At 38.3% G+C, this 23,339-nt stretch overlaps 2 protein-coding genes across 2 annotated transcripts; one reads left to right on the forward strand and one right to left on the reverse strand.

Annotated features, from left to right (window-relative positions):
• Positions 1-144: 144 nt before the first annotated feature.
• LOC149212645 (uncharacterized) lies at positions 145-4,625 on the reverse strand. Its single transcript, XM_089388770.1, has 4 exons — positions 4,215-4,625; positions 2,685-4,046; positions 703-2,201; positions 145-169 (listed from the first exon to the last, which is right to left on the reverse strand). The coding sequence occupies exons 1-4, from the start codon at positions 4,623-4,625 to the stop codon at positions 145-147; spliced, it is 3,297 nt and encodes a 1,098-aa protein (XP_089244896.1).
• A 298-nt stretch (positions 4,626-4,923) lies between these two features.
• Positions 4,924-5,951, forward strand: LOC149212646 (uncharacterized). The gene is made up of 3 exons (XM_089390634.1): positions 4,924-5,330; positions 5,436-5,515; positions 5,621-5,951. Exons 1-3 carry the CDS (start codon positions 5,014-5,016, stop codon positions 5,779-5,781), a joined length of 558 nt encoding a protein of 185 aa, XP_089246760.1. The 5' UTR covers positions 4,924-5,013; the 3' UTR covers positions 5,782-5,951.
• Positions 5,952-23,339: the final 17,388 nt, after the last annotated feature.

The following is a 23,339-nucleotide window of genomic DNA, read 5'->3' on the forward strand; positions in this document are numbered from 1 at the left end:
AATTTGGATAGGCTTTTCTGAAAAGTTCCTCGTCTTCCCACGTAGCCTCCTCAGGGCCATAATGCTGCCACAGCACCTTAATTTGGGTAATAGCCCGTTTCCGCAGCTGCACTTCTCTCCGGTCGAGAATGCTCTGTGGTTCGACTAGGACCCCGCCTTCCGGTTCGACCTGCAAACAACCAGCACTTAATCAATTCCTCATTAAGTGTAGTGGTATAATTAAACCTAATCGGATCAATTCTTACCCGTACATCTTGCCATTGTATAACATGTCTAGGGTCATACACATATTTCTTTAGGACAGAAACATGAAACACATTGTGAATCCTAATGTGGCTGGGTAAAGCAAGTTGGTAGGCCACCGGTCCTACTCTAGCGAGAATCTGAAATGGTCCGAAATATCGGGGAGCTAGTTTAGCGCACCCGCTCCACTGCAGTGCGCTCCTTCTAGTTTGAATCCTTACAAATACATGATCACCCACTTTATATTCTGCAAATCTTCTTTTCTTATCTGCGAAACTTTTCTGTCTGTCTTGTGCAGCCTTTAGGTTTGCTCGTACTTTCTTTACCATATCTTCCATGTCCTTTAACATTTCTGGACCCAAATTCAATTTATCCTCTACCCCACTCCAACCCGAGGGTGTGCGGCATTTTCGCCCATACAAAACCTCAAAGGGACTTAGCTGGGTGGAGGTGTGATACCCATTATTGTAGGCAAATTCAATCAAATGCAAATATTCTTCCCACTGAGTAGGCTTGAGCATCACATTTGCCCTCAGCATATCTTCCAATACCTGATTGACACGCTCAGTTTGTCCATCGGTTTGTGGATGATATGCTGTACTAAAATTCAGCTGGGTGCCCAACTCAGCAAACAATGTTTTCCAGAAAGTGGAGGTGAACTTCACATCACGGTCCGATATGATTACCTTTGGCATTCCATGCAGGCGGAACACATTCTGCATAAAGAGATGCGCAATTTGTACCGCCTTGTAGGTAGACTGTACGGGTATAAAGTGTGCTGCTTTACTTAGTTTATCAACTACAACCATAATAGAATCATTACCCTTCTTCGTTCGTGGTAAACTAGTTATAAAATCCATGGAGATGGTTTCCCATTTCCATTCCGGAATAGGTAGGGGCTGTAACAGTCCCGCTGGGTGTTGGTGTTCAGCCTTAATTTGCTGGCACTCCAAACATTTTGCCAAATATTCCACCACTTGCCTTTTCATTCCAGGCCAGTAATACTCTTTTTTGAGTGCCATAACCAACTTTTGATATCCTGGATGACCGGCATAATGGCTGATGTGGAATTCATCTAAGATCAGCTTCTTAAGGTCACCGGAGTTGGGTACATACATTTTTCCATTGAGATACAGCATCCCCGTGTTATCCAATGTATACCCTTGCTGTAACTTGTCATGATCAGCTTGCTGTACCTGCACTTTCAAATGCTGATATTCTGAGTCGTTGTGCGCTGCTGTTCTTATTTGTTCAACCAGCGAACTCTGCCACCGGCTGGCTGAAAGTTCACATAAATTATGAACTTTTCGACTTAAGGCATCTGCTACCCGATTTTCTTTGCCCTTTAAATGTTTTATTTCGAAGTCAAACCCACTTAGAAAATCTGCCCAACGACCTTGTCTCGCGTTCAAAGTGGGCTGATTGAAATAATGCGTTAGGCTATGATGGTCGGTTAACAGCAGAAATTTCTTTCCGAGAAGATAATGTCGCCACATTTTAAGGGCATGAATTACAGCAGTTAATTCTAAATCGTATGCAGAGTATTTCTGTTCATGTTCTTTTAATTTCCTAGATTCATAGGCTATTACCTGCCCTTCCTGCATCAATACTCCCCCCACGCCCTCTTTGCTTGCATCAGTGCACACCACGTAATCCTTATTAGGATCTGCGATTCTTAAGATGGGTGCGGTGGTGAGTAGGTGTTTCAAACGATCAAAACTCTGCTGACATTCTGCTGTCCACTTAAACGCCCTTCCTTTCTTTTGTAATGAGGTAATAGGATAGGCTATTCTCGAAAAGCCTTCCACAAATCTCCTGTAATAACCAGCTAATCCCATGAAGGACCTGATGTCCGAAACATCCTTGGGTGTAGGCCACTCCATAATAGATTTTATCTTCTCGGGATCAACCGCAATTCCCTCATTTGTAATCACATGACCCAGATATTGAATTTCTTCCTTAAAGAAATCACATTTGCTAAATTTAGCATAAAGCTGATGCTCCCGAAGAGTTTGCAACACCAATCTAAGGTGCTCCTCATGTTCCTGCTGGGAACGAGAATATATCAAAATGTCATCAATGAATATCAGTACAAACTTGTCCAAAAACTGGTGAAACACGCTATTCATCATGCACATAAAGGTGGCTGGCGCATTGGTTAAACCAAAAGGTAGCACTACGAATTCGTAGTGCCCGTAGCGTGTTCGGAAAGCAGTTTTGGCAATGTCCTCATCCTTGATCCTGATCTGATGATAACCAGATCGCAGATCAATTTTGGAAAACACCTTTGCTCCTTTCACCTGATCAAAAAGTTCATCTATTCTGGGTAGAGGATACTTGTTTTTGACCGTGAGCTTATTCAGCTGTCGGTAATCTATGCACATGCGAAAGGTCCCATCCTTCTTCTTCACGAACAATACTGGAGCTCCCCAAGGTGATACACTAGGTCGAATGTACTGCTTATCTAGCAATTCCTGGAGCTGCAACTTCAATTCCGTCAACTCTGGTATGCTCATCCGGTATGGTGCCCTCGATACTGGAGCTGCCCCTGGTACCAACTCTATAGTGAAATCTATGTCCCTTCTTGGAGGCAGACCCGGAATCTCTTCAGGAAAGACGTCTGTAAATTCCTGCACTACTGGTATGTCACTTAATGCAGACATCTTATCTTTTTGATTCGCATAGCCAACCTGTATGGCATAGATTTGACATTTCTTTCTAATACACTTAGCTAGTTGTGTTGCAGTTATAGGTCGAACCTGAACAGGACGTTTAATTCCCTGCAATTCCTGCTGCTGTTCCAAATCATCCTTGTAGTATATGGTCTTGGTTTTACAATTCACCAACGACCAGTGCTTCTCCAGCCAGTCCATACCAATAAGTATGTCATAGGAACCTAACGGAAGTATATTCAAATCTGCCTTTACAGGCTGTCCAGCTATACTAAAAGAACAGTTATTCACTTTAGCTAAAACCCGCCTTTTGGCCCCCGTAGCCAGCTGGACCAACCATGGGTTTTTAAACTTTTCTGATGGTAGCTTACAATGTTCCACTACTTTTGGACTAACGTAACTTAACGTAGCCCCTGGATCAATAAGTACAGCTACAGAAAGGTTTGAGATCTTACCTTCGAATTCCACCATGGAAGGTTGATATTCCGCTTGCCGGTCTTCTAATGCTGCATTGATCCTTGGTACACTGCGTGCCACGTCACCTACAGTGGAAGCTTCATGGATTTGAGATATCTGATCAGTTCTTTTACGCTGCGGACAGTTCCTAGCATAGTGCGGTCCCTCACATACCCAGCATTGAACTGGTGGTTTGGTTCCTTCAACCTCTGATTTAGCAGGGGGTTCACTAATCCTGTTCTCGTTTGGCTTAGGCCGGAAAGTTCCCTTACTCGTGCTTCTGTTAAACTGTCCTTTTCCAGCCCCTTTGCCACCATTTCCGTGGCTGCCTTTGTTGTTTCCAGCATTTCTGCTACCTTTTCTCTCATTCCATTTTCTGCTGGGAATTTCTCCCTTTTGTTTGTGCTGCTGGTAGCAAATTCTGGCCTTCCTAATTGCCTCATCCATAGTTCGGGGGTTGTCAAACTCGATTCGCTCTCTGATATAGGCTGGCAAACTACTCACAAACCTTTGCACCTTGGCCTTCTCCTCTTTTATGTAAGGCACATAACGCAGTAGAGAGGTAAAGCGATTTATGAATTCATCCATGGATTGTTGTCCTAGTCGTAAATCATGAAATTCTCGCGCCTTCTCATCATAAAAGCGCTCAGTTAAGTACCTCTCCTTAAAATATTTCTGAAACTTTTCCCAGGTTATGCTTTGCTCACTTACCCCCTTCACAATTTTAATTTCTTCCCACCACAAGGTGGCTTTGCCTTGCAACTGGAATATAGCCAACCGTGCCTTCAGATTTTGATCATATTCGTACAGCTGAAAATATTTATTAATATTAATCAGCCATGCTTCTGCTGCTTCCTCCTGTTCTCCATCAAAGAGTGGGGGTTTGATTTTTCGAAATTCCCCCTGTAGTTCCGTTCTCTGTCTCTTGGTAGCCTGCTGCTCTTGCACGTTATCAGAATGGTCTTCCCGCTCTTCTGAAATTTCAGGAGCATAATTCCGCTCCTCAGTGCCCCTTTGCTGTTCTGCACTGGGACTGGGTAAGGGTGGATTTTGTTTTACCGACAAGCTCTTCAATATTCTTTCTTGTTCCATAGTTAATCGTGCATTGTCTTCTCGCAAGCGTGCCATTTCACCCTTCAGTTCTTGAACGGTCTGAAGTATTGCCTGATTAGCACTGCGTGTCTCAGCACCAAGCTGAACCCACAGTCCTGTGTTGTCTGGTGGAATGCCACCAGCTCCCGGCATTTCCTCCATCTTATTGTATAACTGTCAGCTGTGGAATGTCTCAATATGTTCCTGATATACACAAAAAGACATGATTAATGACATTGTATTGTATACATATATAAGATAATTGTTCTTTCTGTTCTTGTTGCTGTTCCAGAGGTCTCAGTTTTTGAAACCTCGCTCTGATACCACATTGTCACGACCCTGCTACTTTTACCATAAAAAAAAAAAAAACTTTGTTATGTCCTACCTTCCATTTTACCATGGTTAGGATACATTTGTTTCGCACGAGTATATGACTTTGTATAAACGTGGATTATGATTTATGGCTCACACACCTTAATCGATATTCTTTAACATATGTTACACCTCGTATGTGGTCTTACTATACATTAACTTTTTAATAACTCAACGCATGCTGGTGCATTGGTTTTCCCTCGTCCGGATGGTCATTAAACTCCAGCGCCACATGGTGAACGGTCATGGCCAGGTGGCTGCAGGCCATGTGGAGCCATGTGACCATTCTACGGTTTGTGCATTCGATAAACGTGCCATGCTCCCGCCCAAACGAACGATGAAGATTGTGTCTCCAGATCGGACGGTGAAAAATGACCTTAGGGTTTGGTTGACATATAAGTTTACCGAGTTCTTCGGTTCTGGCTCATTTGCACATTATGCATACACAGGTTTTCCGACAGACTCCACCACCATACCACTCTGCTGCTCGCACAGGTATCTTCTTATCTATGGTAAAATGTTACAGCTTACGGTTAATTCATGGCATCTACTCTCTCTCAGGTTCTAACGTTTACCTCCATACTTTGATGATTTACACAGTGCGGTGCCGTGCAGAAGGGTTTGGCTTCCATGGCGTCGACCATCCGAGGGATCTTCTGATCGACCTGCATTCCTTTCGGGTAATCCCTTCTCAGTAGTATGTCTAGACATTTAGTCAGCTTGGAATGAATGTTTGGCGGTTGTTAATGACCGACGGAGCTGATGCACGGTATTTATGTGCCCAGGTCTGTTACTCTGGTTTCGAGACTTGATGTTATTCACAGGCGGCATTCTTGGCCGATTCTGTACTTTACAAACCCTTGGGTTTAGAAGTTGTCGGTTTATGGCCACAGGCCAACCGAGGGTTTTGATATTTGGTCATGTTGTTTTACAGTCGTTTATATAAAGGATTTGCTTTACACAATGCACAGTCCATATTTCTTTGAAACTTGCTATTACTATGAGCCGGGGTTACCCGACCTGTAACGCCTGTTAGCATATTTATTTTTTCCTTACTCTACGGCCTTATGGCAATGAATGTAATATGGAATGTTTGCATCTTTTCGTGCATCTTAAGTTTATCCTTAGTTTTGTACAGACGTTCATCGTCTCTGAACGAAGTTAATATATTTATATATAATTTCACAGGCATGTTTACCGTATGTATTGGTTTCATTTCTTGGGAATCATGACAAGATTCATTTGTTGCGGTCTCAGGCATCACGGCCTGCTTCCGAAACAAAGGGAGCAGGTCCAACCCTTACCGCCTATATTTTCTGGGTTTTGTATGAGGGTTTCTACTCAAGTTCGATATTCAGAAATGCATCTTAGTAAATTGTTTATGTTTATAGTTGGCGCACAGCACATCCATCTCATTTGTTTGGCATACCGGGACATTCATGTTTTAATGTTGGTTTGAGGTTTATCTGAGGGTTTACCCTGCACTACTGTACCTAAATGTTCTTTGTCAGTGTAATTATTCGGCTTTTTATTTATTAATGACCCGGCTGTTACACAGCGCTCTACCGTCTTTCTTATTATCGGTTAAGCTTCAAAAGTAATTTATGGTCTCATACCACGGGTTCATAGACATAGTGACTTTACATGCATTGCGTCATATCTATACTTGCATATGCTCTGTATCTCGCTGGTTTCTAATAATGAACTTTCTTTATTTGATTCTGGCCGCAGTATGCCACACCTCTGTTATAACTTATATTTCATCTATGAGTCTGTACGCGGTCGTTAAGAACAAGATTTTATTCTGTTAGCTGTATATTTATTTACACTCTCAGACTCAGGAATATTAACTCGTATATCTGTGTCTGTTTATTTCGGTAAAGAAAATGTCAGTTAGTGCATTTGTATATTTAATCATGGTTTCCATCTTGTCAACGAGAAGTCTCACTGTCGACTGTATATATAAATACCACACTTTAAATATACCTGTAATCACCTCCATAAAGATAAACACAGGCACTTGTATTTGCTAACATTTCTTTTTCTAAATCAAGAATCTAGACCATTATATTCCATATGCAATCATTACCTGATTTTAAGTAAAGCTATCTAATAAGCGTACCTGGTAATCTGCTACTGTCGCTTTGCTGTAATGTTCACCTGCAGTAATCTAGCTCTTATCCTCCCAACCTCGAGAATCCACTACACTGGATCTCCCCTCCGAGCTATCTTGTAGGCCACAGCCTTTTTCAAGATTCAAGCACCACGGTGCAGGGTTATCTGGTCATAACCAGACTTAACCCAGTATTCACACTCTGCTCTCTCCTCTGGAGTCCGCCTCTGCCTGTTCCCTAACAGCCCAGAGGTTTTTCCTTTTCCACCCCTTTCTGGGTGAGAGGCAGTTGTCTCCTGTTCAGTTTCTTAACTGATTCTTTTCTTTTAATAGAAAAGGCCCCTTTGTGGAGGCTGCCATCATTCTTTCAACACATGTGTATAATAGTTCATTATATTTTCTTTTAACAAATAATAATGTCTTAATAACAAGCTGTCACCCATATTGTTTTTACCACAACAATTACCGGAAATTACAAGTTACCAGGGTTATTACATCCTGGTTCTTGATGTTGTCATTCAGTTCTCTCTCCCAACCAGCAATTTGGGCTATGATGTCTAGCGGGTTCCTTGCCATATATGCGACAATAAGAGTTCTCATGTGTTCACTACCCGACTTCCTCCCTCTTTTCCTGTTTGACCCACTTGTTCCTTCTTCCTTCTCGTTATCTCTTTTACCTCTCCTGGGTGCCATATTACTCCCTTCTTGCCTGTAACTGTCTTCTTGTCATTTTCCTCTATCTTCCTTGTTGTGTTTTTCGTGGTGTGAGGTGAGACCAACTTGTAGGTTTGATGCTGATTTCGTCCGCAAACTGAATCTTCGCTCTTCGGTCAACTTTCCTCTCTCCAACTCTCGTCTCCAACATCTGCATGCATCTAACTATGTTTAAATTAGTTTATTGATTTATATATACGTGTTTTAAAAAATAATCATTTCAATAATATATAAGTTAAACGATACATTTATTAATAATAATATAGGTATTTAATAAACCTATTATAATGATTATATGTTTGTTAAAAAACATATTTAATTAAAAATATTAAAAATATTATATTTAAAAAAAATATTTTCAATTTAAGGGAAATAATAAAAGCTATTAAGTAAATCAAAAAGTTATATGAAATTACAATTTAAGCCCCAAAAAAATGACGATGAGCTATATAATTGATTTCAATATTCTCCTGTCATGATTTAGAATTTATAGTTTTAGTGTATTTTAAAAATTATTTAATATTTAAGCTTATACAATTCAATGAAAAGATAAAAATAATAAAAGTTATTGAGTAAATCAAAAAATTATATAAAATTTCAATTTAAGCCCAAAAAAATAACGATGAGTTATATAATTGATTTCAATATTCTCATGTCATGATTTAGAATTTATACTTTTAGTTTATTTTAAGAATTATTAATATTTAACGTTATAGAATTCAACGAAAAGATAAAAGGAAAAGTATTAATTTATTTATAAAAGATTTAAATAAATCGTGGAAGGTAAGATTTAGTAAATATTATAAATTTTGAAAAAAATTAGAAAAAAATACATAGGTATAAAAATATAATGGATAGTTTCATTTAGAATTTATAATAATATAAATAAAAGGAATTGTTTTCTTTATAGTTGAGTATTATGTCTTAATAAAAAATTATATGGTTAACTTTTTAATTTTGGAGGTTATTTGTTTTCTATTAAAGAAAATTAATAAATGGTATAAGTCAATGAAAAAGTTATATAAATTTTAAAATGCAAACAAATATTATTGATGAGTTGTTTTGTTGATTTCAATTTTTATTAGCAATGTCATGATTTATAATTTACCATTTTAGTTTTATTTAAAAAAATATTTAATATTTATCGTTATAAAATTCAATGAAAATATAAAAAAGATAAATATTTATATTTATTAATTTATATAGAAAAAATTTCAAATGAATCCAAAAAATAAGATTTAATAAATATATTAAATTTTGATCCAAAAAATGAAGAAAAATGCATAAATATAATGAATTGTTTTATTTAAGAATTTATAAAGATTAAAAATATTTGAATTTATAAAAATTAAAAAATATATATAACAAATAGTTTTATTTTGAAATTCACAAAAATATAAATAGAATGAATTTTTTTTCTTTGGAATTCATAAAAATATAAATAAAAATATTTTTTTTCTTTGTAATTGGGTATTGTGTTTTAATAAATTCTTATTTTGTTAATATTTTAATATTAGATATTGTGTTTTAATAAAATTTTATTTTAATATTTTAATATTGGATGTTATATAATATAAATGTTAAGTAATTACTCAAAAGTTAATAATGATTATATTTTTTAAATATTTTTTAATAACAAAGTAGTAAGATAATAGATTCAATATGGAGTTACATTCAAGAGTATGTTACATTTTTTAATGAATCAAACTTTTTTTTAGCTTTTATTTAGATTTCTATTATTACGATACAACTTTCTTGTTACCCGATTCAACAATGCTTTTCCAACTCTACCATGATCTCAAAGACAAGATATAACATAGTTATTCCTTTTATAGTGAGATGAGAGGGGCATTGAGCACTGGAGAGAATCTAATTTTTAATTGTACAATCATTATAACTAGAAGAACATTCCATTGAAATACAGTAAGAGTGCCTATTTAAAGGAACTAACTGGAAAGTGGTAAGTTTGAATACATTTCAATAATTGAAGCATGAAATAAATGTTGATGGTTTTCTTATTCTAATGACTAGGAAAACAAATTGTTTGGCATTGATGAAAAATGTTGAAATGTAAGGAGATGGATTTTCAAATGGAAATGTCTTTTATTTTCATGCAAGGCTACCACATGTAGGGTTTTTCCCAAGTGCTAAGAATGTCTAGATACAAACCAAAAATATATGCATTTGTTCAAATCACACGCCAAAGCTCTTTGGTGATACTTGCTCTTGCATTATATACTTGATCAGTAGAAAAAGTAAAATTTGTTTATCTAGATCTTTCTCTTCCCATGTCATGTACAACATGTGCTAATATCCTTTTATGGTTATAAATACATAACAATTAACTAGCATGGCTAAATACATGTTGTCACAACACTTGGTGGATTCAAACTATTAAAATAGAAATTTGAAGAATATAAAATTAATAAGATTAGGTTTAGCCAAGTTCAAGAATATAAAAGTGAAATAATTCTATTACATTTGCTTCACATATATGAGAATTGAACTGAGACACCATTTTCATCATACTCTTGTGAGGATAGTAAATGTAACATAGAAAATTTAATTATTGAATATTTTAACAATTTAGCAAGGAGGAGCGAGTTGTACACACCCATGTATGATTTTGAAATGGTTGTAAAAAATATAAAATCATATTTAAACTTGAATAATTCAAATTTTTTTATTTATCATCATGTACTTAATACAACTATTTCATTATCCAATCTTCTTGAAATAAATATTGGAATAGAAGAATAAATAAATGAAAAAATATATCAACACTTTAAAACATCTGAACTGTCATTACTATAGAACCAACACAATAAGAAAAAAAATGATAAATATGCTAAAAAAATTGGGTCGAACATAAAATCGATAAACAAATGAGACATATAAATATTGGAAAGAAAAATAAAGAATGTTATTTTTATAGATTTCGCAACATGTAATTTTGACTATCATGGCCATATTGAAGCTACTTCGACATTTTGCAAATGGATACTACTTGTAACTATTCATATCCTAAAATTTATACAATTTCAGTCTCCAATGCACTTATCTATAATTGAGTTCATAAAGAAACTAATGACCACCAATTCTATAAAGAGAATAGTATGGAATCCAGGGACCAACCTAAGTCTAAAGTTTTTGTCACTTGCACAAGGAGTTTTTTTGTACAATCAAACCCTCCCCAATCTCATTAAATGTTATAATAGCTATGGACCAATAATATATCTTCAAAGTTGGTTGTTCTTCTCGGAAGTGAACATCAATCGTAATGGGCGATGGCGGGAGCTGAGCTAGGGTTTCGCTGACGCCCCTGATGCACTCTGGCGGCAGTGCAGGATAGGACCCTGTCAGGTCGCAGAAGAGCGCAGGGAAGGGAGGACCCTGGTTGGTGCAGGAGGCCAAATCCAGCGGGTTGACCTCTGCAAACAAGTTTTTATCTGGAGGCAAACAAACGGAGAACTAACGGTAGCAGGTTCTGACCGGAAATAATGGGAACGGAGCATGGGAGGGGAGAGATCCCCTCCTACAAAGAAGTAATAACAGGAGAAGCTCGAAAGGAAAGACAGAACGCGGAAGAACGGAAGAATGAGGGAGAATCTTCAGCTGCTGGAGCACAAAGGAGATCGGGCATACCAAGAAAATGTCTTCCGAGGGCGACGAACAAACCCAGGTTTGTAATCCCGCCTAATACACTAGAAAACTATAGATGTTACATGAGAGATTATGCTCTGATCTGTAAGTTTATAGGATACTGGCCGAACGAGAAAAATCTCATGAGATGGATCCAACAAAAATGGAAACCAAAAGGACATGTTGAAGTCAAGCTGGGGGCGAAGGGGTTTTTCACCGTCATATTCTCAAATTTAGAAGATAAGAGCAGGATCTTTGAGGAACAACCTTATTTCATGAACAATGCAGGACTGTTCATGCGAGACTGGGTAGAGTGTTATAATCCAGACAAGGAAAAAATACTAGCGGCCCCGGTCTGGATCAGCCTGTTTGGCCTACCTTCAGAATTTTGGAACTCAGAGATCCTCAAAGGAATTGGAAATTCAATTGGCTCCTTTGTCAAAGTGGCAGAATCAACCAAGAGAGGAAAATACACCACATTTGCTAGAATATGTGTGTACATGAATATCACTGAACCCCTTCCCGACTCAATAGAACTGGAGTATCATGATGAGGTATGGAACCAGACTCTAGACTATGAACACATTCCATTCCGCTGCAGAAGATGCCATGAATATGGCCACCTACTCAGGGAATGCCCCATTATGCTAGCAGAAAAGGAAAGAGAGGCAGAAAATGAAAGAAGATATGGATTAAGGAAAATTGAAAAGGAGGAAGAGAATTTCCAAGAAGTTCAACGAAGAAGAAGAAGAGGAAATAATCAAGGTCAGAGGAGAACACAGAAAGAAACTCAGAAAACAGAATCCCCAAACAAGTTCCAAGTTCTACAGGAAGAGGGGCAGGAAACCGAAGCAAGTGAAGAAGAAGAGGTAGAAGAAATGGAGGTAGCAGAGGAAAACGCTGACAAAGAAACAGAGAAAACGAAAAGGGATCAGAGGGTAGAATCCGAAGAAGAAACTCAGGAGGAGATAGGAGAAATGGAGATAGACCCTCAGAAAACAAAAGGGGAAGAAGAAGAACAGGTGATGGCAAAACTCTTACAAGAATGGAAAAGGATAGACGAAAGATTCATACCAGAGGAACAAAAACAGAGGTACAAGGAAGCTTTCCAAAGGTATAAGGAAAAAAAAGGAGTAACAGAAGATAAAGAAAATCAAAACCCGAAAAAACAGGAAACACAGAAAATAGGAGTGAGCAGCTCTGGCAAGGTGGGGAAAAAAAGAGGAAGAAAAACTTTGAATGAAGTGATACAAGAGGTAGGAGAGGGACTTGTTAGCTCTGGAAGAGTGATACCCCTATCGGAGGTATTCCTATCCCCCACAAAATTGTTAAGATGATAATTACAACCTGGAACATAAGAGGCCTCAACAGCAGAGGCAAACAAAGATATCTGAATGAGAGAATGAAAAAAGAAAAGCCAAGTATAATGATTTTACAAGAGACAAAAATAAGTTCTGAGAAAATGCAGGAAATTCTGAATAGAAATAAGAGTAGATATGAAATAATGGGACAAGATGCCACCGGGAGCGCAGGCGGTCTGGCCATTCTATGGAACCCAGAGGAAGTTCATTTCAGTAATTGGATGAGCTTCCCCCGAATCCTAACAGGTAAAGCAAGCATTGTAGGAACAACAGAGGAGGTTTTTATAACAGGTGTATACGGACCTCACATCCAAAACGAGAAGGAAAACTTTTTACAAAATCTAAAAGCGCTCCGATGCCTAATCCCAGGTAAGCAATGGATCATAGGAGGGGATTTCAATCTAATCAAAGGCCCAGGAGAAAAACGAGGAGGAATCAGGAGAATGGACAAGGAAGGAGAGCAATTTGGAGATATGATAAGAGAACAAAAGTTGATTGATATTCAAACCAATAATGGAATGCATACTTGGAACAACCGAAGGGGCGGAGTGAATCAAATAGCCTCCCGCCTTGATAGATTTTTAATCTCAGAACAAATAATGATGAAGGATGTTTTCATCGAAGCAACTATCCTTCCGGTAGCTGGTTCAGATCATTGGCCGATTAAACTAGAAATAGACCTGAAGCAAAGACCCGCAAATAAGCCTTTCAGATTCGAAGCATTTTGGCTAAGAAATGAAGGTCTGATGGAAAAATTAGAGGGCTGGTGGAAGGAGAGCATTGTAAGAGGAAAGAACAAGATGCATACTTTCCAGCTCAAACTGAAGGAATTGAAAAATAAGCTAAAGAAGTGGAATAAAGAAGAATTTGGTAACATCATGGAAGAAAAGAACAGGTTAGAACAAAAAATGGAAGAACTACAGCAACTAGACATCCTAGAAGGCATACAAGTGGAGAGAACAAAAGAAGAAGTTATTATACTAAACCAACTTGAAGAAAGAAGAAAACAAGAAGAAATTTTATGGAAGGAGAAATCAAGGGTGCAATGGCTAAGGGAGGGAGAGAGGAATACCAAGTTCTTCCATAGGGCGATGGTTCAACATAGACAAAGGAACAAAATCTTCTCATTAAGAAATCAAGAGGGACACGGAATTATACAACATGAAGAAATAGAAAAAGAGATGGTATATCATTTCAAAAATATTCTGAGAGAACCACAAACAGACAGATCAGAGGCAATATCTAAGATAAGTAGGGAAATACCGAATATGGTAACAAGAGACCAAAACTTGGCCCTAATGAGAAGAATTACAATGGAAGAAGTGGAAGATATAGTCAAAAATATGAAAAGGAACAAAGCTCCTGGGCCGGATGGGTACACAGTGGAATTGTTTCAAGCTGGGTGGCATTTTTTAGCTGAAGAAGTGTTAGAAGTTGTAGAGGAGGCCAAAATAAATCAAAAAATCTGGCCCGGATTAAACGCAACCTTGCTGACCCTTATTCCTAAAACAAACCAGGCTGACCAAGCTGAAGGCTTTCGTCCTATAGCCCTATGCAATGTCATCTACAAAATAATGGCCTCAGTTGTAGCACAGAGATTGAAATCGATCCTTCCAAGCATCATCTCCCCAGAGCAAACCGGTTTTGTGGAGGGGAGGCAGATCTTGGATGGTTTAGTTGTAGCTCAGGAAGTAATTCACACTTTGAAAACGAAAAAAGAGAGAGGCATGCTAATAAGATTAGACCTCTCAAAAGCTTATGACATGCTTAGTTGGAAATATTTAGAAACGATCCTTAAAGCTTTTGGTTTCTGTGATCGGTGGGTGAATTGGGTCCTGAGTATGATCTCTACTCCGAACTTCTCTATTTTGCTGAATGGGGCTCCATCCTCAACTTTCAATGCAACTAGAGGTCTCCGACAAGGGGATCCCCTCTCCCCTTTCCTCTTTATAATTGCAGCAGAAGGATTAGGTCGATACTTTAAAAAAGAATTAAGAGATAGGAAAATTCAAGGCCTCAGATTATGGGGAAACCAAACAACTGTTACACATCAACAATTCGTTGACATTATGATATACTACAGAGCAACTCTGAAAGAAGTGAAAAGGATAAGGAAAATTCTTGAGATATTTATGGAGGGAGCAGGGATGGAGATTAATAACGAGAAATCCAGAACCTTTTTCTTCAATACTGTGGAGCCTATTAAAAATCATCTAACTCGGGTACTGGGGTACCGGAAAGGAGATCTCCCTACCAAATACTTAGGAACTATGTTAGATTCTTCCTCCCGAAAACTAGGAAATTGGAGGTATATCCTGGAGAAGATCACAAAAAGGCTGGACAATTGGACTTTTCGAGCTCTGAATCTGGCAGCTAGGGTAGTGCTATTGAAAGCTACCATCCAAGCAATCCCAATATATTCATTATCTGTGATGGCTGCTCCTAAGGGAATATGTAATAAATTGGTGGAGATTTATAGAAAATTCCTGTGGGGGGGTCCGAAGCAGCAAAAGAAGTGGGCCCTCTGCTCCTGGAACAGCCTCACTCGACCGAAGGAGAAAGGTGGTTTAGACCTCAGGGACCCATGGACCTTAAATCAGGTGCTCGCTGCCAAACTAAGATGGAGATGGATGCAAGGGGGGCCAGACCTCTGGAAAGAAATTTGGACTTCAAAATATCATATGCCCCTCACCCCGGAAGAAATCCTTAGGAAGCAAGAGGTGCCCCGAGGATCAGATATCTAGAATCTAACCACTCAAAATAGGGATTTAATAGATAAGCATATTTTCTGGGAGATCAGAGGGGGTCAGATTGCGAAATTTTGGGATGAAGCCTGGCAGCAGAGGGAAAAGCTGATAAATAACCAAGAAATGCAGGAAATGTACAGAGCAGGAATGGAGAGAAACCTCATTACAGTTAAAGATTACTGGACTGAAGAACAAGCAGATGGGGAATGGCGAAGCTGGAAACCTCTGGAGGAATGGAAAAGGAACACTACAGAAGAACAGAAAACCATCTTTAAAAAGGAAATAGACTCGAGAAGAATAAAAAAGAGAGAAGGCAGAGACATTCTCCGCTGGGGCAAAGAAACAAAAGGAATATTTAATATAAAAGAAGCCTACAAAATCCAAACGCAGCTAGAGCAGGGGGAGGAAGATCAACAATGGAAACAGCTATGGAAAACAAAATGGTGGCCCAAAATAAAATTGTTTGCTTGGTTGGTAGGCAGGAAACGGATTTTAACCTGGGATAGAATACAAAAACGAGGATTCTCAGGACCTTCAAGATGCTGTCTATGTAATGCGGGGGAAGAAGATCAGGAACATCTCCTCAATGGATGTCAGGCAGCCCAACTCCAATGGGAAAAAACGAGAAATTTATTCTCTTCCTCTGAAAGGAACCAGCGAGACATAATTCAAACCCTTGTAGAATGGGGGGAAGGCAAGTTTAAAAGCAAAATAGTTGGAAGAGCATGGAGTATGATAGCAGGCTTTAATGTCTGGAACTTGTGGAAGGAGAGGAATAGCCGTATTTTCAAAGGGAAAGCATCTACCCCGGAGGACGTATGGAAGATGACCTTAAAGCAAGTCAGAGAATCAATCTTAGCGGAGAAGTGGACAGAGGAAGATTGGAAAACCTCTGAGACTGAGATGGAAGTTTTAAAGAAGCTGAACTTAGAGCAAGGGATGATTTATCAGCAAACAAAACAACAACAACAACCTATGGCAATTCAAAGTCAAGTTATATATCGAAAACCTCCTGAGGGATTTATGAAACTCAATTTCGATGGTGCTGCTAAGGGGAATCCAGGACCAGCGGGTTTTGGCGGAATCTTCAGGAATAGACAGGGGGGAACAGAATGGATATATGCGGAATATGGAGGCACAATGACCAACAACGAGGCCGAATTTATGGCTGCTTATAAGGGGATCAAAATTGCCAGAAGAATCGGATACAGGAAGTTAGAAATTGAAGGGGACTCCACCTTAGTAGTGGATACAATAAGAAAACTAATCCAGGGGAAGAATTGGGACAAGGTAGTCACAAGCTGGAGAAATGCAAGCTTAGTTCGGGATATAGCAGAGCTGTTGAAAGAAGTTGAATATAAAATAACGTCGCATGTCCGAAGGGAAGGCAATCAGCCAGCTGATTGCTTAGCGAACTGGGGTAGCAAAGAGCCCTTAGACCGTATAGATGACAGCTGGAATAATCAAGCTGAGCTGGCGAAATGGGATGGTCTCAAACAGCTGATTGGTAATGACAATAATGATGCGGAACAAAGTTAATTACATTCAAGCGTGGAGAGGCATCAGGAGATTGAGGCACGATCTGGCGGCAAGTAGGAGAGGGCATAAGGACGGTGATCTAAATACACTGTCAGCAGCAATTAATGATTTGAGCGTAAGGCAGGGACGAGGCCCAAAGCAAAAACTGATTCTCAAAATCAAAATCATTATACGGAGGAGACGTGACAAGAGAAGTGGAACGATTTCCCATCATCAGATCAAAGGCGCCGAGAAGGTTATTAGAGGCAGCAGAGGTAGGATGACAGGTAGTAGAAAGGGCGAAAGGGAAGAGCCAATTTGGCAAAGAATCAGGAATCAGAGACTTCGACATGCAAGCATGGGAGAGAGCAGAGGCAAGGCAGGAATTCAGGAGAAGGAGCCAGCGGAGGACCGTAATTTGGAACAAGGAAGGGTAAAAATTGAAATTGAGAGCTCGGAGGAAATGGATTTCAGTCAGGGCGAGGAAACCAGAGGAAAACGTTTTGAAAAGGGGCAGAGTAGCCGAAACCCGAAGCAAGGCAGGGAGAACGAAGGTCAGAAGAGGAAGGGGAATAGAGGAAGAGGGAGGCCCCGTCAATCCTCAGACAATGCGGAAGGTACCAGGCGGCAGACAAGGCAGAAACGTAGACAGCGCACTATCAATTCGGCTCTGACTGAAGCAGAACAAGCATATAACTTGGATTCCAATCCCAACATACGGAATATCATTGAAGTTATGGAGGAAAAAGTTCTCGAGGAGCCTTCAGACCCGGAAATGGATGATTGGTCGTCGCAGTTACCCGACCCTGGAAACACGCGAGGGAGGCTTACCCTGTACCGCCGGGCTCTTCACACCTACTGGGTGTTGAAGCATCTCCTGGCCAAGGCCATGGAACAGGTGGCGGCCGAGATGGTGGAGATGGCTCAGGAAACGGCAGCGGCTAAACAGGAGACAGCAAATGTTGAAGAACTGGTAAGGCAGCAGAATGCTCATCTCATGGAAATCAAAGAAATGCTGAAGGCGATGCGGAACAACAACGCCAGCAACTCTGGCAAAGACCATGCAGCAAACTGATAGTCCAGGTTCCTCTGTAACTTTTTGTTTGTCATGTTTGTTTAAGAAGGAATTAGATATGAAATGCCAAGGAAACATTAGTTCTTGGAGGTTAATAAATAGATCTGAGGAGAAGATAGATGGGTGGGACAATTTTGGGGAAAAAGGGTGCTATGGTACTGTTATTAGACAATGTTCAGACTGATATTAGTATTGACTGGTGGAATACAGGAGCCAACAGATCTGGTTTCCCTTCGGGGCAGGTTGAGGCTCCTGAGTTTTGTATTTTTACTACTTGCCTGTAAATAATAGAATTACCGCAGTTTAAAAAAAAAAAATTAATATATCTTCAAAGTTGCTAACTTTATTTCGTACACAAAAATAACGGATGACCAATAATATATTAATAATTAACACATAAATTTGTAATTAATGTTTCGATTTATTTATTTCTTAGGGATAATCATTGACGAGGTATATTTATTTCTAACCCACCGTCAACTCTCTCAACTCTTAATGACACGTGTATGAAAAGCAAAACAATAAAATCATGACCGTGTAATGAAAATATCAAAATATCACTCTTTATTAGTTTTCAAAATATCCACATAGATGTAATCACCATGTGTACATAGTCCCTCGAGTTTTACTTTAAAACTTTCATGAATCATTCACGCCGCCATGTAGAATATCTAAGATATAGTCATACCACTAGAGATTATATATCTTGTTTTAACCGCATTACATTATGCTTTGAGAAATAATTTTTGCTTTTTAAAAGGTAAGTATAGGATTGATTTTTTTATCAATGTATTTTTCATTACCGTTAAATACTATCTTGTTTTAACCTCATTACATTATGCTTTGAGCAATAATTTTTGTTTTTTAAAAGGTAAAGATTATATTAATCGAAATGTGTCCTTCATATTAGTCTTTGCACGTAATTTGAGATATCAAAAGACATCAAACCTAAAGTTTTAATATAAGTATTTTTTTGTCTACATTATAAGAGATCGACACTATTTTCTCGCAGTCAATGAATAATTTCGTCTTCTTATTTGGCCTTTCCCTGAGGTGAGAGGCACATATTAGATCAAATTTTTTTTGGCTAAAAAAGTGTATTGTCAAGCAATTGTTTCATAGTAAAAGTAATGTTATGAATTAGTCTAACATTAATTTTGTAACATTATTTGTTTGTGCTAAAACATTACCAGTTTGTGCTAAAGAGTAAATTAGTCATATACGGCTCAGACTACACCTCCGTAAATAGTCATATGGAATGTCGCCTAGATTACACGTCCATAGCATGATTACATGTGGTTGGTCAATTGTCTAGCAACGTGTTCTCCTTATGTCGCTGTCAGTTTGCAAGCTTTGTTTCTTTGCTCAGTTTCTTTTCTTCAATATGTGTAGGGACAAAGTTTATTTTCTTCGCTATGTGCATGGACATAATTACTCTATTCCAATTTGATCTGAGTAGAAATGGAATTCCTCTACTCCAATGCACCAGGTGATAGCAAGTGGAAACATGAGATAATGTACGAGGAGCTCCCATGGGCCGCTACCTACTGTTGTTGGACAAAACTACTATTATTGGACTTTGTCTAGAGTTACAAGCCACCAACTATGTTTGCAATTATAGCTTTGTCGGTTTTGTGAGCTGCCTCACTTTGCGTGTTGTCCTCCCTGCAGGTAGCAATCTCAACATGTACACCATCCTTTCTTTTGCAATTGAAAACTCCAAAACCTACAAATAACTTTATTACGCAACTAGACAGTCATTTCCATTGCACTCGTGGTAGGTGCTTTTGTGAGTTTTAAGAAAGGAAAAACAACGTTGATGAACAACTTACATCTCTAATAACAATCGACTAAATTTTCTTTGTAATTCATTCGCTTCTTATGTTGTTAACCCTACAGAAGCTTTCTCAATTAGCTTTGGATAGAGAAGCATTACAGGCTTCCAATGCATCAATGGAAACCAATTAAAGTTTTAGCCATGAGAAAAGTATACTACTCCACAAATGCAATGAACGATCTTTCCACAGTTTTGAAATACATTATAATCTTGAAATACATTGTAATTCAATATGTTGCCGGAATTTATATATTCAGTTATCTTAGCATCTAATATATGATTCAAGCACTACCTATGTCCTAGTCATTATTGGCATCATAGTATTGACATTGATGTCAACATGGTCATGATGTTGCTAGTTGAGTTGACATTGGGATGATTGTGTTGGCATTGATGTCAACAGTATGATGTAACTCATGTTTGTCCATGTTAACATGTGTTGGCATTTATGTTGATGTGATGATGGCATTGATGGAGCTTGATAGTAGCATGATTGTCTTGGAGGAGTTTAGATGTGCATTGATGGACATGTCATTGTGGTTTGTTGATGTTACAAGATAGTTGGATGGTGCTTCTAGATGCAAAGGATGTTGTTACATGTTGATAATATAGATATACATGTGATAGAGATGGTTCATGGCACATTGGTTGAGTTGTCAAGTAGGTATTCATTAGGTCTTCATGTCTATGCTTATGAGGATGAATTGTTGTAATGATGTACTGATGTCTTTATGGTGGGGCTACAGAGGTGTTACAGGCGTTTTAGAGGTGTAGTAGCTTGTTGTGATGTTTGTTGGAGAGTGGAGGATGTGTTGACACTCTTGCCAACCTTGTTAGTTAGCCTTCTTGGTCAATTTGGTAGTGACACTTGGGAGGCATCCTTTATCAGGTAGTGACACTTGTGTTAGGGGCCTTGTCAGAGGTCTAGAGGCTAGTACAAATGTTGTATAAGAGGATCCAACTGATGGTAGAGGTTATGAGCTGAAGGCATGGTGTTTTCCGTCATTTTTAGCCACATTCGCATGGACCCAAACCTATGGGAGTAAATGGAAGTCTTGAGTCACTGGCAAAGAATCATATGGGAGTGGTAATATGTCTCAGTCGCATGGAGCTAGTATTATGCATGTGACTGAGCGATTTCACGACATTTTCTATGCATTCCTTCGCTGTTTGGAAGGAAACTAAATTGGAAATTCCTAGAGGCTTCCACCTTTTATCCTATCCCTAAGCTCACTTTCTCCCTACATGTTTTATATACTTGACCTTGGAGCTATGTGACGGTTGATTTTGAGTGGATGGTGAGTATGAGTGAGGAAAAGAAGTTTGCATAGAATGTTTATGATTCAGACCTATTGGAGAGCTTAGCTACTTCAATCTATGAGTGTCAATGACTGAATAATGTGTAGATCTGAAGCATGTTGCAGAATATATTAGATTTGAATTTGCTTTGTAGAGATCATTTTGTGAGGTTTTTATTTATTGTTGGAATATGATTGTGATCCTCTCACATTTATTTTTTGCAGGAGATGCTATTACATTTGATGTGCATCCTTGGTGTTATATGTTGCTAATTGTAGTATGCAACAATTATACTATGATGTGAGGCTTGATATATGTTGGTATCAGATTTATTGTGGCCAAAGTATTTACTATTGGAGAGCACATGATTTTATGCATTGTGTTATTTTTATTTGATGATGAGATGTTGTTGCTAAGAGCATGTATGCAAAGTTGTTTTCTTGTTGAGCATATTGTCTTAGATCCAATTTTAAAATAGATGAAAAGAGGTTCGCATAGTGGTGAGAAGTAGTGACTTCATGGAGGTGGAGGAGTGATATCGAAGCTTTAATGAAAGGAACAAGTTTCTCATTTAATGGTAGTTGTATATTCTAAATGGAGTTGGGTGAGGATCATTGATTGTGGTGGCCTTCAGTGGATTATAGTCTGTAGATTTGTAGAGAACAGAGTATTCTGATCTGATCAGTAGTATTGTGTCTCCTAAGCGACGGGTGTTTGCATTTTGTATACGAGGTTGACTCTCCATGCTGATGGGAGTCTGCAAGCTATGTAAAACACCAATCTCTTGACTAATATAAATTCAGAGCAGAGCAGCAACAACAAGGTAATTTTTCTCCCGAAGGGGTTTCCACCAAAGATATTGTGTCTTATCTATGATGATGTGATTGTGTGAATTTTTTATTATTATATTGTTGCTTATGGTTTTAAGTTGTACTTATGTGATCTACATGTTAAATGAGTTGCTGCTAACATATGTGTGATTTAGTAATTGAAGTTTAAATTGGTTAAAAACATATATAGATCACACTACTAATTGACCCCCCCTGCCTTATTAGTGTGCAAAGGTTTCCAATGGTCATATACTTATATCCCAAGAAAGGCTGGATGGTGGAATGTTTTATATCATTTCTTTTAACTATTTGCTAGCGAAACAAAAGAATTTAGGTTTTTCATGTCAATAGAAATATTGTGTTTCAATGTACCATAGAAAACACTTAAGAACATTTGTTTGAAATATTGTTTAGCCTTATGTTCTTTAATTGGTGGCTTCGTCCGTTGGTCGAGTGGCTAAATGGTTTCCTTTTATGCTTATCGAGGAGGCCCATTGGTCAAGTGTCTAAAGTGGTAGTTCCAACATTTTGGAATAAGACCAGGAAAATACATCATCATAACTGGCAGATAAGTACATAAATAGGTTCTCTCTTGGGGATGTATGCTCAAGTGGTCTTAGATCTCCTGCTATAGTTTCCCTTGCTCTACCTTCTCGTGAAAACGAGAGAGTGTTCTCCTGCATGTAGGTGTTATGCAGGAAACAAAGGTGGAGGATGAGGGGCAGCTAATGAAAGGTCAAAGGTAGGAGTCAGGAAGGGATATTCTTGGGTTTTTTGAAAGAGATGAAATGAATCATCTTCTTCTTATATACATTTTCTACATAGATTGAAATTTCTATATTTTAAGTACCTGGGAGAAGCTTGGCTAATTGTTTCCAATCCATCACTGAGTGATTTCAAAAACATTGTTTCTCACACATTGATTTGTTATAATCCATCCTGAATCTAGCCTAAGGCTTACACAGAAGAGCACCATTTGTTCTTTTGATTCAATGTTTTTCTCAACACTCTGCTACAATAAAAACCCATTACAAAGTTTAAAAATATGGTTAGTGACCCATTAATGAAATAAAAAAATTAACTATATGAAGAATACCATGCAAAACATAGGGTGAATTGAGTAAATATGTACTCATTTTAGCTGTTGAGACCTTAGAAAATCAACATGCGCCCATCAAAATTTGAGCCCTGCAACTTCCTTTGTAAGCGCCCTACTTTGCATGCATGGTGAGTTATGCACCCTTCTTTGCATACAAGATGAGTTATCATTAGTTTCATGTTTATTTATACAAAATTGATTTATGTTCATAGCAGAACAATGTGCACCATTGAGTATTGAGCAGATCCACTAGTACAAATTGATACAAA

This window comes from Pinus tabuliformis, chromosome 1_1, assembly GCF_031772625.1.
Source record: "Pinus tabuliformis cultivar Carrire ecotype Pingquan chromosome 1_1, CPIR1, whole genome shotgun sequence".
Taxonomy (NCBI): domain Eukaryota; kingdom Viridiplantae; phylum Streptophyta; class Pinopsida; order Pinales; family Pinaceae; genus Pinus; species Pinus tabuliformis.

What these genes read in the sequence shown, in the direction of transcription:
- LOC149212645 (XM_089388770.1), bottom strand. Translation starts at nt 4,625, where the DNA reads ATGGAGGAAATGCCGGGAGCTGGTGGCATTCCACCAGACAACACAGGA. An exon ending in AACAGGAGGAAGCAGCAGAA is followed by an intron (nt 4,047 to 4,214) that starts GCATGGCTGATT and finishes GAAAAGTTTCAG; the next exon opens with AAATATTTTAAGGAGAGGTA. An exon ending in AGCAGTACATTCGACCTAGT is followed by an intron (nt 2,202 to 2,684) that starts GTATCACCTTGG and finishes GATTTCTTTAAG; the next exon opens with GAAGAAATTCAATATCTGGG.
- LOC149212646 (XM_089390634.1), top strand. Translation starts at nt 5,014, where the DNA reads ATGCTGGTGCATTGGTTTTCCCTCGTCCGGATGGTCATTAAACTCCAG. An exon ending in CCACTCTGCTGCTCGCACAG is followed by an intron (nt 5,331 to 5,435) that starts GTATCTTCTTAT and finishes TGATTTACACAG; the next exon opens with TGCGGTGCCGTGCAGAAGGG. An exon ending in TCGACCTGCATTCCTTTCGG is followed by an intron (nt 5,516 to 5,620) that starts GTAATCCCTTCT and finishes TTATGTGCCCAG; the next exon opens with GTCTGTTACTCTGGTTTCGA.